This window comes from Myotis yumanensis, unplaced genomic scaffold (genome assembly GCF_028538775.1).
Source record: "Myotis yumanensis isolate MYYU_CA2020_CCGP unplaced genomic scaffold, mMyoYum1.0.hap1 SCAF_17, whole genome shotgun sequence".
NCBI lineage: Eukaryota > Metazoa > Chordata > Mammalia > Chiroptera > Vespertilionidae > Myotis > Myotis yumanensis.
The window spans coordinates 1,993,660-2,006,840 of NW_027223768.1; the positions used below are offsets into that span (position 1 = coordinate 1,993,660).

At 55.0% G+C, this 13,181-nt stretch overlaps 1 protein-coding gene across 3 annotated transcripts in view; it reads left to right on the plus strand.

Annotated features, from left to right (window-relative positions):
• The first annotated feature begins 2,173 nt into the window (after positions 1 to 2,173).
• SNX7 (sorting nexin 7) overlaps positions 2,174 to 13,181 on the plus strand; it is a 35,828-nt gene continuing 24,820 nt past the window's right edge. The window contains exons 1-2 of one of the 3 annotated variants that reach the window (XM_070395811.1): positions 2,174 to 2,355; positions 11,203 to 11,385. In XM_070395811.1, the coding sequence (XP_070251912.1) occupies positions 2,212 to 2,355; positions 11,203 to 11,385 (327 nt within the window). In that variant the 5' untranslated portion in view covers positions 2,174 to 2,211. Of the gene's footprint in view, positions 2,356 to 2,557; positions 2,708 to 9,542; positions 9,591 to 11,202; positions 11,386 to 13,181 lie in introns of those variants that run through there. The other 2 variants (XM_070395813.1, XM_070395812.1) reach the window with 2 other exon arrangements.

The window sequence follows — 13,181 nt, forward strand, 5'->3', positions numbered from 1 at the left end:
CATGTTGCGCGGCCCAAGGAGTCGGTTACAACAGGATTTTTCTGGCTGAGCAGTGTTGATGCCAAGGAGACCTACCCTCCTGGGTTTTGAGAGAACTAGTAACACAAAGAAATGGGGGGGGGGGGGTGCGCTTTTGTGGCAGGAAGAGAGGGACGCTGTGGTGCTGGTGTTGGTGGCAGCACCTGGCCCCAGGGGCACCGGTGTGGTGGCAGCATGTGGAGGTGGTGCGCGTGGGGTGGGTGGGCGGCCGGTGGCCCGCATGGTGACAGCGGGGTGTGCCCCTCAGCTCTCCCGTGGGTTTGTGCTGCCCATTCGTTGTCAGAGCCCGGCTCCGTGCCTTCTGGCAATGCTGTGCGTCCCGTGTGGTGTCCTTCCGAGTTCCCCGGTTCAGGTTGCAGCCAGAAAGCCTCGAATCTTCCACCCGAGCCAGAAGGAGCTTAGCGAGGAAAAGTATCTCTTCCAGCTTGTGTTCCTTCCTCAGACCTCAGCAGAGAGGCTCCTAGGGACCGCACCGGACAGTGACGTTCATTGATCAACCATGTGACCCCTAACCTTGACATGCAATCATTTACCAAAGAATGCAAGGCATTCACATGAAATAAATGCAACCTTTAAAATGGAATGAAATTGTCCGGCCGGTGTGCCTCAGTGGTTTAGCATCAAACCATGAACCAGGAGGTCAGGGTTCGATTCCTGTTCCGATGCTGCAGGCTCAGTCCCCAGTGGGGGGCGTGCAGGAGGCAGCCGATCCGTGATTCTCTCTCATCATGGATCTTTTTATTTCCCTTTCCTTTCCTCTCTGTAATCAATAAAATACATTTTTTTAAAAAAAAAGGAATAAAATTAAATGCTAACTGGGGACTAGAAGGTGCCACTTGTAAAGTTTTCCTGGAAGGGATGGGGCTGCCGTTCATTCCCCAGGGGTGGGGGGTGGGGGTGGCATTCGGGGACCAGGGACGGCAAAGCACAGGAAGGAGACTGTGCAGTCACGGGCTCGGGGGCCACCCTGCCGGAAGAAGGTGGGCAGGCACTGCACCAGGGAGCAGCGCATTGAGTAGTCAGGAGGGAGTGTATTCCTAAGGCCTGTCCTCTAGTCAGAAATAAGGAAATTTTCTATTTTCCCAAGTTATCTTGCATATCTTTTAATTTCTTTATTTTTTAAATATATTTTAATTGATTTCAGAGAGGAAGGAAGAGGGAGAGAGAGAGAGAGAGAGAGAGAGAGAGAGAGAGAGACATCAATGATGAGAGAGAATCTTGGATCGGCTGCCTCCTGCCCGCCCCCAACTGGGGAACGAGCCCACAGCCCGGGCCTGTGCCCTGACCGGGAATCAAACCCTGACCTCCTGGCTCATAGGTGGACGCTCAAGCACTGAGCCCCACCACCGGGCTAACTTCTTTAAAGCTGAAATGTCTACACACTGGGCTGGTGTTCTGCCAGGAAGGTTTGAGAAGCCGCCTGAAGCAGCGCCGCCCTCGCGCTGTTTGAATTTCTGACATTCTTTCCAGGGACTTGGGGAGAAAAAAGCTGGGCCTAAGGGAGCCACAGCAGAACCTGGGGTGGCTCCGAAACAGGCCGGTTAGCAGGCACCTTCCCACTCTCTTTGGAAAGTGAGGCTTTTTTGGAAAAAGTGTCAGCAGCGCGCACCGATCACAGCTTTGCAATGGAAGAGCGAAGGCTCGGGCTGACTTCTGGGCTTGAACTTCAGGGAGGCTCGCAGGAGTCACGTTCCTCTTCAAAGTTTAAAATCGCTTCTCCGCCCAGGGTCCCTGTCTCCACAGTGAAAGGACCACACGTCCGGTCACTGGGCCAAACATCAGTTCCTAACCCAGGGAGCTGGGCATGTCTTTCCTTTTTTGTTTGCCTTCGCTCCAGGAAGAGTCCAAAACCACAGCCAGGAAAGGCGCCCAGGAGAGGCCAGCAAATACAGGATCGGCTTCTCCGCGCCGGCGGCCGCGCCGGGACCCCCGCGCGCGGAGACCTAGCGGGGCGGCCGGAGCGGGGGCGCGGCGGGGCGGTGCCAGGGCCTCCCGCGCCCCCCTTCGCGATCTTCGGGCACCGGCGTCCCTCCCGCCCCTCCGGGCCCCGGGCCAGGGAGGCCGGCCCGGCAGTTCCGCGTCTGCGCGCGGCCGGGGCTGGAGCCGGGAGGCCGGGCCGCGCGGGAGCCAATGGGCGGCGCGAGGGCGGCGGGGCGGGCGCGCACTCCCGGGATGGAGGGCGAGCTCCCCGCGGCTCCGCGCGGCTCCTCGGGCCCCCCGGCGGGGGACGCCGGCGGGGACAGCCCCTGCGCCCTGCTGCCGGCCGAGGCGCTGGCCCTGGACGGGGACGAGGACGACCTGGAGGTGTTCAGCAAGGTGAGCGCGCGCCCCGGGCCGTCCCCGCGCCCCGGGGTGCAGGCGGGCGGGTCCCCCCCCGCGCCGCCCCCGCCGCCCCCGCCGCCTGCACTTTGACCGCCGAGGGGCAGGGCCGTAGCTCCGTGGAGTTTGCAAAGTTGTGATTTCCCCCTTTGATCTCCTTCCTTCTTCCCCGACGCGGACTTCTGGGGACGGTGGCCAAACCCCGCGGCGGTGGCGCCAAGCTCCCCGCCCCTCGCAGATTGGTTTCGGCTGCAGCCCGACCGGCCCTCTGGGAGGGAGATGGAGTCCGGGGAAGTTACTTTTGATTTCCTGTCGCCGTTTGCGGATTTGGGGCTTGGGGGCACCCGAGGTGCGTCTCAAGTCCCCCAGGAAAGGTGCCAGGGAGCCCCCTCTTCGGGGCGGGGGGGGGGGGGGGCGGGACCGGTTCCCTGGTCCAACAGGAAGCTCCCCTGCGGAGCCCAGGATCCCAGACACCCAGCCCCCCCCCCCCCCCCCCCCCCCCCCCCCCCCCCCCCCCCCCCCCCCCGCCACACACACACACACACAGCCACCGGGTCTGTCCTTCCCCAGGCACATCTGGGACCCCAGGCCCTCTGACGTGTGGTGTAGGTGGAGAGAAACCCACTCGGTTCGCGGTGGGCTGGTGTGTGTGTGGACTGTGGATACAATTGCTATTTGTCAAGAAAAATGCCTTTCTTGGCCGGGGGCGGGGGGCGTTGAATGTCACCCCAGTTTCTCACCGCGCTGCCCAGGGTAGAAGAGAGGACAACACTGTATTCATGGCTAAGACGCCTGGGAAGTAGGTAAATGTTACCTTGAGGTGTTAGGGAAAGCAACACATGTATCACTGCTTTCCTGTGGGAGAGCGATTACAGTTAGAAAGTGACAAATGTAAGGGGGAAATACATAAGGGTGGGCAGGGCTGCAGGCCAGGTGTCCGCGGTGTCAGTTGTGTGCTCTTGTCTTTCCCGTGTAGCTGGCCCGGCCTCGGCTGCCTTGGGAGGTGCTATTAGTCTAGGAATATGCCCAAGGCCTGGGAGGGGCCGAGTGATGGGAGTGGCCCCTGAGTATCAGTCCCCTGGGATCCTCTTGAACCTGTCACATGACTTCTTGTCCCAGACTCTCAGCGCCCCAGCCCCCTCACATGAGCCCCTGTTGTAGAGGCGGGCCGAAGGCGAAGCTAACGGAGTTGGAGCGTTAGGTGTGGGGTGGCTCAGGCCCCTGGAGATGTGGACGGTGACCCGGACTGTGGGTGGCTTCGGAGGGAAGGGAAGGGCAGGGTGCAGCCAGGGGCCTCTCTGTATTTCGTGTTTGTGTTGTATTGGGGTGACTCTGGTTAATGAAACCATCCGGGTTTCAAGCGACATCTGACCTTTTGCCACAGCAGTGGAGGGACCTGGAGAGCCTTATGCCGAGGGAAGTAAACCAGCCAGGAGACAAGCACCGTGAGCCTATGTGGGCTCCGTGAACAAACTGAACTGACGAACGAAATAGAAACGGACACCTGGGTACAGAGAACAGACTGGCAGCCGTCAGGGGGAGGGCCGTGGGGTTGGGTGAAGAAGGTGAAGGGAGTATATATATATTTTATTGATTTTTTACAGAGGGGAGGGAGAAGGATAGAGAGTTAGAAACATCGATGAGAAACATCAGCTGCCTCCTGCACACCCCCTACTGGGGATGTGCCTGCAATCAAGGTACATGGCCTTGCCCGGAATTGAACCTGGGACCCTTCAGTCCACAGGCCGACGCTCTATCCACTGAGCCAAACCGGTCAGGGCCACAGGTGCACTTTTGTGCGGTTTCTTTCATGTAGCTTAACATTTTAGGCTCGTTTTTGTCGCAGTTGTTTTCTGTTTTAGTCGTGGATTTAATTTTTCATGTAAGAAATAAAGTTTTGAAGTGAAAAACAGGGCTTCATCATGTAAAACAACACATTAGGAGCCGACATTTTGTCTAAAATGAAAGTAAAAGCCTCGTTATGTGTGACCAAAAGCTAATGGCCAACTCTCGGTGTGCGGATCTTCAGACCTAGAAAAACCATCCCCAATGTGTTCATCTGCACTGACTCTGAGAAGGTTAAGTGTGTGTACGTACGTACATATGTACTTGCATGTGTTCAATCTAATCGAGCGTTGATGGGGTTTCCACCAGCTCTCCCTCGGCGAGGCCCTGGACCACCACCTCCGGGTCCCGGTGGCTCACCTGCACCTGCAGGGCCACCTGTTTCTTCCTCTTGGACCCGCCCGGTGGGGTGGGGCCGCTCTGTCCAAGGCTTGGCTACGGCTTCGCATCTTCCTTTTGGGGATCAAGACGGGAGGAGCGACCCTGAACTGGGAGCAGGCAGTGGCTGCCATTATCCAAAGCAACTCCCTGGTCAAGTCCGCGGGCAGGGCCCCCTCCGCCCGTGGGAGGCTCTGAGAGGGCAGAGTCACTGACCGGGAGGTGCAGGCCTCTCACCGGAAGACAGGGGGCCGTGGGGGGTCGCTGGGAGCGATCGCCCGTCTCCCGGAGTGGTCCTGTGGCAGAGTCAGGGGCAAATGGCATGGTGGAACGTTCAGAATAAGAACAACCAATTTTTTTCCGTAGTGTTAAATCCAAAAAAAGAAAATTTTCCACTAGGTAAGAAATTGCTCAGGTGGAATCGAGATAAATGGAAAGGCATTAGTCATAATTAATAACCTCCAGTTGGCTAACGCTCACGAATCATCCAAGTGAGACCACACAGATGCATGAAGACCTCTAGCCGCCCTGGCGGGTGTGGCTCAGTGGATAGAGCGTCGGCCTGAAGGCTGAAGGGTCCCAGGTTTGATTCCTGGTCAGGGCACAGGCCTGGGTTTTGGGCTCGATCCCCAGTAGGGGGCGTGCAGGAGGCGGCCGCTCAGTGGTTCTCTCTCATCATTGATGTTTCTCTCTCTCTCCCTCTCCCTTCCTCTCCGAAATCAACAACAATAAATAAATAAAGACCACCAGCTGGGGCCCAGATGCCCCACCTTTGGACTTCGAGGTGTCACGTTCGTTTGCCCTGGGGCTCTCCCCCTTCTTTCAAGACCCAGAAGGTGAAAAGGCGAGTGCTTGGGGCTCTCATGCAGTCATTCCCAGGATGAGTTTGTGGGTTACAGCTTCCTTAGCGCCTGCGTGTTGGCCATCGCCTCCTCTCTGGTCCCCCAACGTTCTGCGTCCTTCCTGCCTCAGGCCTGGCGGTTCCCGGATGGGCGCCTCCGTCCCTCCGAGTTTCCCGTGGCCGGCTCCTTCCACGGCCCTCCCTGAAGACCCCTCCCCTGACAGCGGTCCCAGCACCCGCGGCCCCGCCCTCACCCTGCACCCCAGCACCGGCTGCACGGCTCCGGGTTCGCTCCCTCGCTGGCCAGCGCTTGGTTCTGCTGGAACTGCTTCCCTGTCTATTAGCGACCCCTCTCCCCGCCCCCCGCCCCCTTCCCCAAAGGGTGAGCTCCTGAGAGCAGGCGCCAGGTCAGTCTGGGTCAGGTTGTGCCCCCCGCCCAGGGCTGACGCGTGGTGACGTGGGATGCGCGTTTGTTCAATGAAGAGAAGCTGTGAGGGGAGGTGCTCCCGGTGTGCGTGGGGCGGGCAGTGGCCGGGGGGTCTGGCTCCGCCGGTGACAGAGCGGCGTGGGGAGGACCAGGTCACTCCTGCCCGACCGCAGTGTGCTGGCCGTGAGGTGCAGGTGATGGCCATCCTATCGCCTCCCCGGCTGCGGGAGGGCCGGGCCCTTGGGAACCGCAGACTCGCTGGCGGGGTTTAAGGTGAACTTTCACCTGCGCGGCGTCCCTTTTGCGTGTGCGGGGCGAGCTTCGGGGCGTCACCTCCATGTACGGAGCTGGTCCTCGCCCAGGGAGGCTGTGTGGTGAGAGCCTGAGCGGGAGGCGGGGATGGACCTACGACCACTCAGAGGAACCGGGTGGAAGCCATGGGAAAACCCCATGGAGCCAAGGAGGCGCCGTGAAGGCCCAGCGCAGGCGGGAGACCCTTTCCATTGAAGCAGCCTTCGGAGGCGGTGCTTCCCGCTGTGCCGAGTGTTGCCCGGGCTCCGGGCTGTTTCGCAGAGGCTGTGTGTGTGTGTGTGTGTGTGTGTGTGTGTGTGTGGCTCTGCTCCCGTGAGTGTGTGTGTGTGTGTGTGTGTGTGTGTGTGTGTGTGTCTGCTCCCGTGAGTCATCCCACGTAGGCCTGCCAGGCTGCTGAGGACAGGGAGGGGCACTCCTGGCGTTCCAGACCCAAGTGTGAGTATCGGGCCGCAGAAATGCGCCTGGAGTGTGGGCGCGGCTGCCTCAGGTGGGGCCTCGCCTGGAGGCCCGGGGCCCACCCAGCCCGGCCGTCTGCATTCCCAACTGCATTCCCGTCTGCATGTCCACAGTCACACTTTCCACCCCGTGGGGAGCTCTGCGTTGAGTAATGACCTCCCTCCCTCCCCCCCTGGCCCCCCCCCCCCCCCCCCCCCCCCCCCCCCGCTTAGTCATCACTGCAGCCACCACGGGCTGTTTTCTTGTGTCCCCAGGACCCCAGGCAGTTCAGGAAGCCCCTCCCGGTGGATTTGGCGTTCGTGGCTTGGAGAAGCTCTGGCATGCAGGAACAGAGCATAGCCGCACATGTTACATGTATGTTACGTGTACGAGGGGGCCCTGCCTGCCTTTCAGCCGCCGCATCGTACTTGTCCTTTCCTTGTTCTTGCTTCCACACGCGGCCACCTGCACTGCCCCGGTTAAAACGTTCATTAGTGAGTGAGTGTGTGTGTGTGTGTCTGAGGGTAAGAATAAAAGCCCCCAAAAGAAATGCAGGTGCTAGAATCTGGAGCGAGCTCACTGGTACCCCCCGCCTCCCTGGCAGTGGCCAGGACGACGGTGTCCGAGTTCCACGAGAAAACTTCGAAAAGAAAACCCATGCGCCATTTTCAACCATCGAGAACATGTCCTTGTTCTATTGGATCCTACCTTTGTAATGATTTTTAAAACCTTTAAAGTGATTTTCGTTGTAGAATATTCTCACGCACACAAGATAATAGCTATAGAAGCATATGTGCATTCTGCCTGTATGTTAGATAACTGCATAACATCTGTACCCCGTGTAGCGGTCAGTAGGGACAGATAAAGTTTTATTGGCGTTCACCACATCTGTTCATTGGTGTGCTGCCTGTGACTGCAGTCACTACCGTGGCCAAGGTGACGGAGACCAGGTGGCCCATTAGGCCCACACTTCCTGTCTGGCCCTTTCTGTGAAATGTTTGCAGACGCCTGGTAATAGGATAATAAAACTCGAATCCATGTTCCTGGGACTCGGCTTAGGACAGAAACCATATCCCACATTCTGATGTTCCTGTGTGGCCCTCCCCAAGGCTCCTCTGCTTGAGGGAAAGTAAGAATCTGAACTGTTTGTCATTGGTGTGGTTTTCATACAGTTTACATATGTAGCTCGAAGCAATGTGTTTAAGGATTTATGCGATTTGGGATCCTGTATGCTTTAGGACTTTTAGAAATGAGCTCACATTCTCCTCTGCGTTGCTTTCCCCTAACACGTAGCCTGAGGTTGCCCGTGTTCCTGCGTGAAGGTGCGGCTGATTTTCATGGCTGGCATTAGAATACACTGCACTGGGTCGTGGCGGGTCTCACATAAGATAATGCGCAGCAAGCCTTCAAGCAGGCCGTGTGCGCATCACACGGATTCACTGATGCTTCACTTTTTATCCTCTCCTAGTCCACTCCCGTCCCAGCTCGGGGGTACAGTGACGTGACCAGGTTCACACAGGTGGTATGTGTCTGCGCTTAAATCAAGTTCAGCTCCGCCTGACTACAGAGACTTTTTAAAAAATGTGCCTCTTTTTTTTTTTTGCCGAAGGGGAAAATCCTGTAGAATAAAGTTATGTGAACAATTTCTATGGCCGGTATAGCCTCGCAGTGCACAAAACCCGAGGAAGTCCAGGTACGTTCCAGGCAACACAGTTGCAAAATGGAAACACAAAAATGGATGAATTAATGATGGTCTATGCATAGGACGGTGTGGATATTACACAGCGCGGAACAGTGTTAAACGTCATTGGCGTGTCGCCTGCCCCTTTACCGAAATCCCCAGGCACACGGTCTGCAGTGTCCACAGAAGCCTGTCTCATTTTTATTATTATTATAAGCAGGCGGGTTGGAAGGAGTCGTAAACCAAAACACAGCTGAGGAGTCTAAATTTAGGCCCATCAAGATGTGTGCCCCTCCCCGCCTCGCTGCTGCTCCGGCTCCTTCCGCAGGACGTCGCTTTTCCACCAGACGTCTCCGGGCACCGGTTTCGGGGCATCGGAAGTTCTGTTCTCACGGCCTTTTCAGGCCAGCGTTCTGTTTGTCACACTTCCACACTGGTTTCTTCTTCCCTCTACTTGTGGGGAGAAAATACCCGTGTGCAGGCGGCTCTGAGCCGTCAGCGCACCTTGTGGAGTGTCTGTGCGATTCTCCTGAGGCGTTACCGAGGGCTAGAAGGAAGGACGCTTAGACGTGTCCTCTCTCTCCTCCCACCGGGGTCCTCGGTGTTTATCTCCTGAGTAGTCAGAGATTGGCAAACCCCTGCTTGTTTTTGTCTGTTTGTTTAAATATGTTTTTATTGGTTTCAGAGAGAGGAAGGGAGAGGGAGAGAGAGAGAGAGTAGCATCAATGAGGAGAATCATCCGTATTTCCTTCACTCACTCACGTCCAAGGGCAAACCCTTAGGTATTAGCAGCGTATTTCCTTTCCTCTTTTTTTTTAAGTGACTCTCAAACACTGAATAGTCAGTTTTATTGAGACTTTAAGAATTTTTTTTAAAATATATTTTTATTGATTTCAGAGAGGAAGGAAGAGGGAGAGAGAGAGAGAGAGAAACATCAATGAGGAGAGAGAATCACTGATCGGCTGCCTCCTGCACGCCCCCACTAGGGATCAAGCTCACAACACAGGCCTGTGCCCTTGACCAGAATCGAACCTGGGACCCTTCAGTCCGCAGGCCGACGCTCTATCCACTGAGCAACACCAGCCAGGGCTCAGACTGTTTTTGAGTGATTCATAGTCATTCAGGTCCTTCTGCAGGAATGTGGGGCGTTGCTGAAGCTCAGCCTGTGGTTTGCTTTCTGTGCTCGATATGGAAGCCTGTGTTTTCGACACCACACTGCGCTCCCTGGAATGGCGATCTTCCCACGCCAGGCGAGGACGCATCTGAGCAGGAGAAATAGAATGCTGAACGATGCGTGGGCGAAAGGAGGGGGGGTGAGTTCAGGGGTGACTGCATGGAATGCCAAGGCACGTGGTCGGGACCCTGCCGGTGACTTTCAAAGAACGTTTGCCCATCTGCCCAAATCTTGTCAGCTAAGTGCTCCCCTTTCACTGAAATGGCTGTTGAGAGAGATTTGGGACACTGATCACACATTTATTTGGAACTTCTGGTTTGTTTGTTTAATATATTTTTATTGATTTCAGAGAGGAAGGGAGAGGGAGAGAGAGAAACATCCGAGATGAGAGAGAATCGTGGATCGGCTGCCTCTTGCACGCCCCCTACTGGACATGGAGCTGGCAACCCGGGCCTGTGCCCTGACTGGGAATCGAACCTGTGATCTCCTGGTTCATAGGTCAATGCTCAACCACTGAGCCACACTGGCCAGACTGGAACCACTGGTTTTGAATGGCTGCTTAGTATTCCATGGTCTTAGCATCCCATGATTTAGTCTGACAATCCCATTTCCACGTGCCTCCAACACATTTTTGTACTTCCTGCGTCACTGCGCCACTGGGATAAGAAAAAAAATCTAATGTGACGCAGGGTTTCTGCCCAAACGGCCCTGGACGGCGCCTGTCACCTGTCACAGTGGTTTCTCCTGTCTCCGAACACAGTGTGAAGCTGTTGACTCTAACAGTTTTAATATTCTTCTCAAGATACATGTTTATTTTAGACTATTTGGAAGTACAGAGGCTCATGCTAAAACCATGAAGTCCAGCAGCAATTCCAACACCTGGAACCCTTTCCAGCTGTTTCGGTATCACTTTAAGTTCATGTGCACTGAGTGCGTCTTGCATCCCTCTCCCCTCCCCCTCGCCTCCCCTCTCTCCCTCTGCCTTCCCCCTCGCCCGGCCACCCCCACCGTTGGGCCATAAAGCTGAGTGGACACACAGCACGCACGGGCCTCCCTGTGGGTGATGATCGGGGGCTGGGAGGGTCGGCTGCCCACATTCCTGGGCCAGTGAGGCAGGCGGCTGGTCCCCTCCATGGAGGGTGTGGGACTTGGCCTTGGTTCTGTTTTCTTAGGGCCCATCTCCCCCGCCCCTCATGGTGCCCTGGAGAGCAGAGGCCCTCCAGAAAGGGAATGCATTTCTCGCACAATGAGGAGAACGCTCACCTGCTCACCACTCTGTGGTGGTTGTTGTTGGGTATTAGCTTTTCAGCCCCGCTCCGGGGCCAGCTGTGCCCGCCCTCTGTGCCCGCGACACCAGGTCCCAGCCTCCGGGGTTCTCGGTCATGAGCGGCCGTCCGTGTCCTCGCGGCCACCCGGTTCCCCTCGGGGTGACTTCTCAGCTCCCTCTGGCCGAGGTCCCTCCAGCTTCCGAAAATGGCAACTTTGCTCGGTCTCTTCTTTTACGCTGAGGGTTTATGCCTTTGGGTCCTGTTTTGTTTTGTTTTTATCTATTTGTGTCGTTCTTCACTGACATCTGTGGGGTCTTGAGAGGAAGCTGAGATACAAATACATGTTCCACGTGCCCTGGTGAACCGGGAGTCCCTTTGCCCGCTTCGTTCTTGACGTGTCTCATGAACCGTGTGGAACCTGAGGAAGAGAGGGCTCTACCTGTTCTCCCTGTAGATGTTAACAGCTGACGGTTTATTCCTCAGGATGCCTCCCTGACGGACATGAATTCTTTAAGCCCGACGATGCCGACATCCCCTCTGTCGATGATCAACCAGGTCAAGTTTGAGGATGAGCCCGACTTGAAAGATCTCTTCATCACGGTCGACGACCCCGAGAGCCACGTGACCACCATCGAGACCTTCGTCACTTACAGGGTCGCCACCCAGGTGCGTGCGGAAGGCCAGCCTCCCGACACGTGGCTGTCCTTGGGCTTCGGACGTGCATCTTGCTCACCGCAAACTCTCAGCATCACGCAGTCTTTGCTGAATTTATCTGTATTTTTTTTAACCATTTTGGGTAAGATATTGCACTTTGGGGTGTAGCTCGCCTGAGTCCGTTAGTCCCGAGCTCCAGGTACCCACGTTTTTATGGGAAGACCTGGAAACTAAACATCTACAAAACAGCTCCCAGGGGAACCTGTGTTTTAGGTTGGAAGGGTTACTTATGCTCTGAGTTCACTTTCTAGAACACTCGTTCTTGCTGAGTTGGAGATCGGTCATCTCGTCCCCACCGCGCAGCGTGTACCTGTGTTCAGATGGCCCCCGTCGGCCACTTCAGACGGGGCAGTGACTGTCCCTGTCGTAGGGGATGAGTTATGACGTGAGCCCGGCCGGCAGCACGGGTTTTCCTTGTCCAACCCACTGTAGATCTTGCGGCCTCTCTGGGGGAGGGGACGCCCGGCAGGAAGAAAGAACACCCGCCCTGGGGACTGTCCTCACCCCGTTCCCACCGTAAAGTTCGCTCTTCTCCGCCCCTAACAGCGACGGGGACAGACCAACCGTCACGTGACTTGATTGGTACCTTCCTCCTGTCTGACGGTTATTTAAAGGGTGAGGATGTCTAAAGCTCAGTGTTAACTGCCCAGGTTTTGAGTGTCCTCATTCTCACTAGTAGTTAGGCCAGTTTTCCCCTCTAGTAACTGGTAATGAACCTGTGCCTACGTGCTGGCTACACAGCTGTTCAGTACGTAGGTGCAGATACAGACATATTTTAAAAGATGTTTTTAGTTTATTTTTTAGAGAGAGAGGGGAAGGGAGAAGGGTAGAGAGATAGAAACATCGATGAGAGAGAATCATCGATCAGCTGCCCCCCGCTGGAGATCAAGCTTGTTCCCTGACCGGGATTCGAACCCATCACCTCCTGGTTCATAGGTTGATGCTCAGCCACTGAGCCACACCTACTGGGCTTCAGTAAATATATTTTCATGAGTGACTAAACTATGTTTTGTGTGCATATGTATGTTCATGTGTATATATTTGCATATATATGTCCACATACCAACTCATATACATTGTTAACCTGTCTCTGCTAGATTTAGTTTCCCTATTTTTAGCATTTCTATAACCTGTACCTTTTTGCATAATAGTTAAGATTTTGTAGTGTTCTGTGAGCATTTAGTGCTTTAGATTTCTGCATCTCACTTACCTCTACCTTTTTCACTGAAAAGGGAATGTTTTACTAAGCTACATTTTGAGATATTCTAAACATGCATTTTAAAAGAATAAATCTTGTGAAGTGTAGCTTAGGGGAGCCTTATTTTACAGCAATTAAAGTTGCTTAGCTCTTGAACTGCTTAATTCTACAATTGTGTTTATCTGTGGGGGCGAGTGTGAAATATGCCTGCCATGTGTTATTCCATTCTTACTCCAGAAAAATCTCAATCTTCATATGACTGTGATTTTTAATGTGCACAATTCAGCTACATAAGATGCTGGCGGGAGCGGCTGTGTTCCCGAGAGGTGCACATGCATTAGATGGTCTACTTTTGTATTTGGCTCAAGATTTGGCAATAGAAGCAAGGTTGCTATTATACCCATGTTGGCGCAGCTTTTTGGATTGTTGAGAAGAGATATTTGAAGATATTTGCTTAATTGTTAGGAGTTCAGCATATAACTCAAAATAGAATCCCTTGAGAACGACGGGAACATTGTGTTGCCACATCAAATCTCCTTTAATAACATGT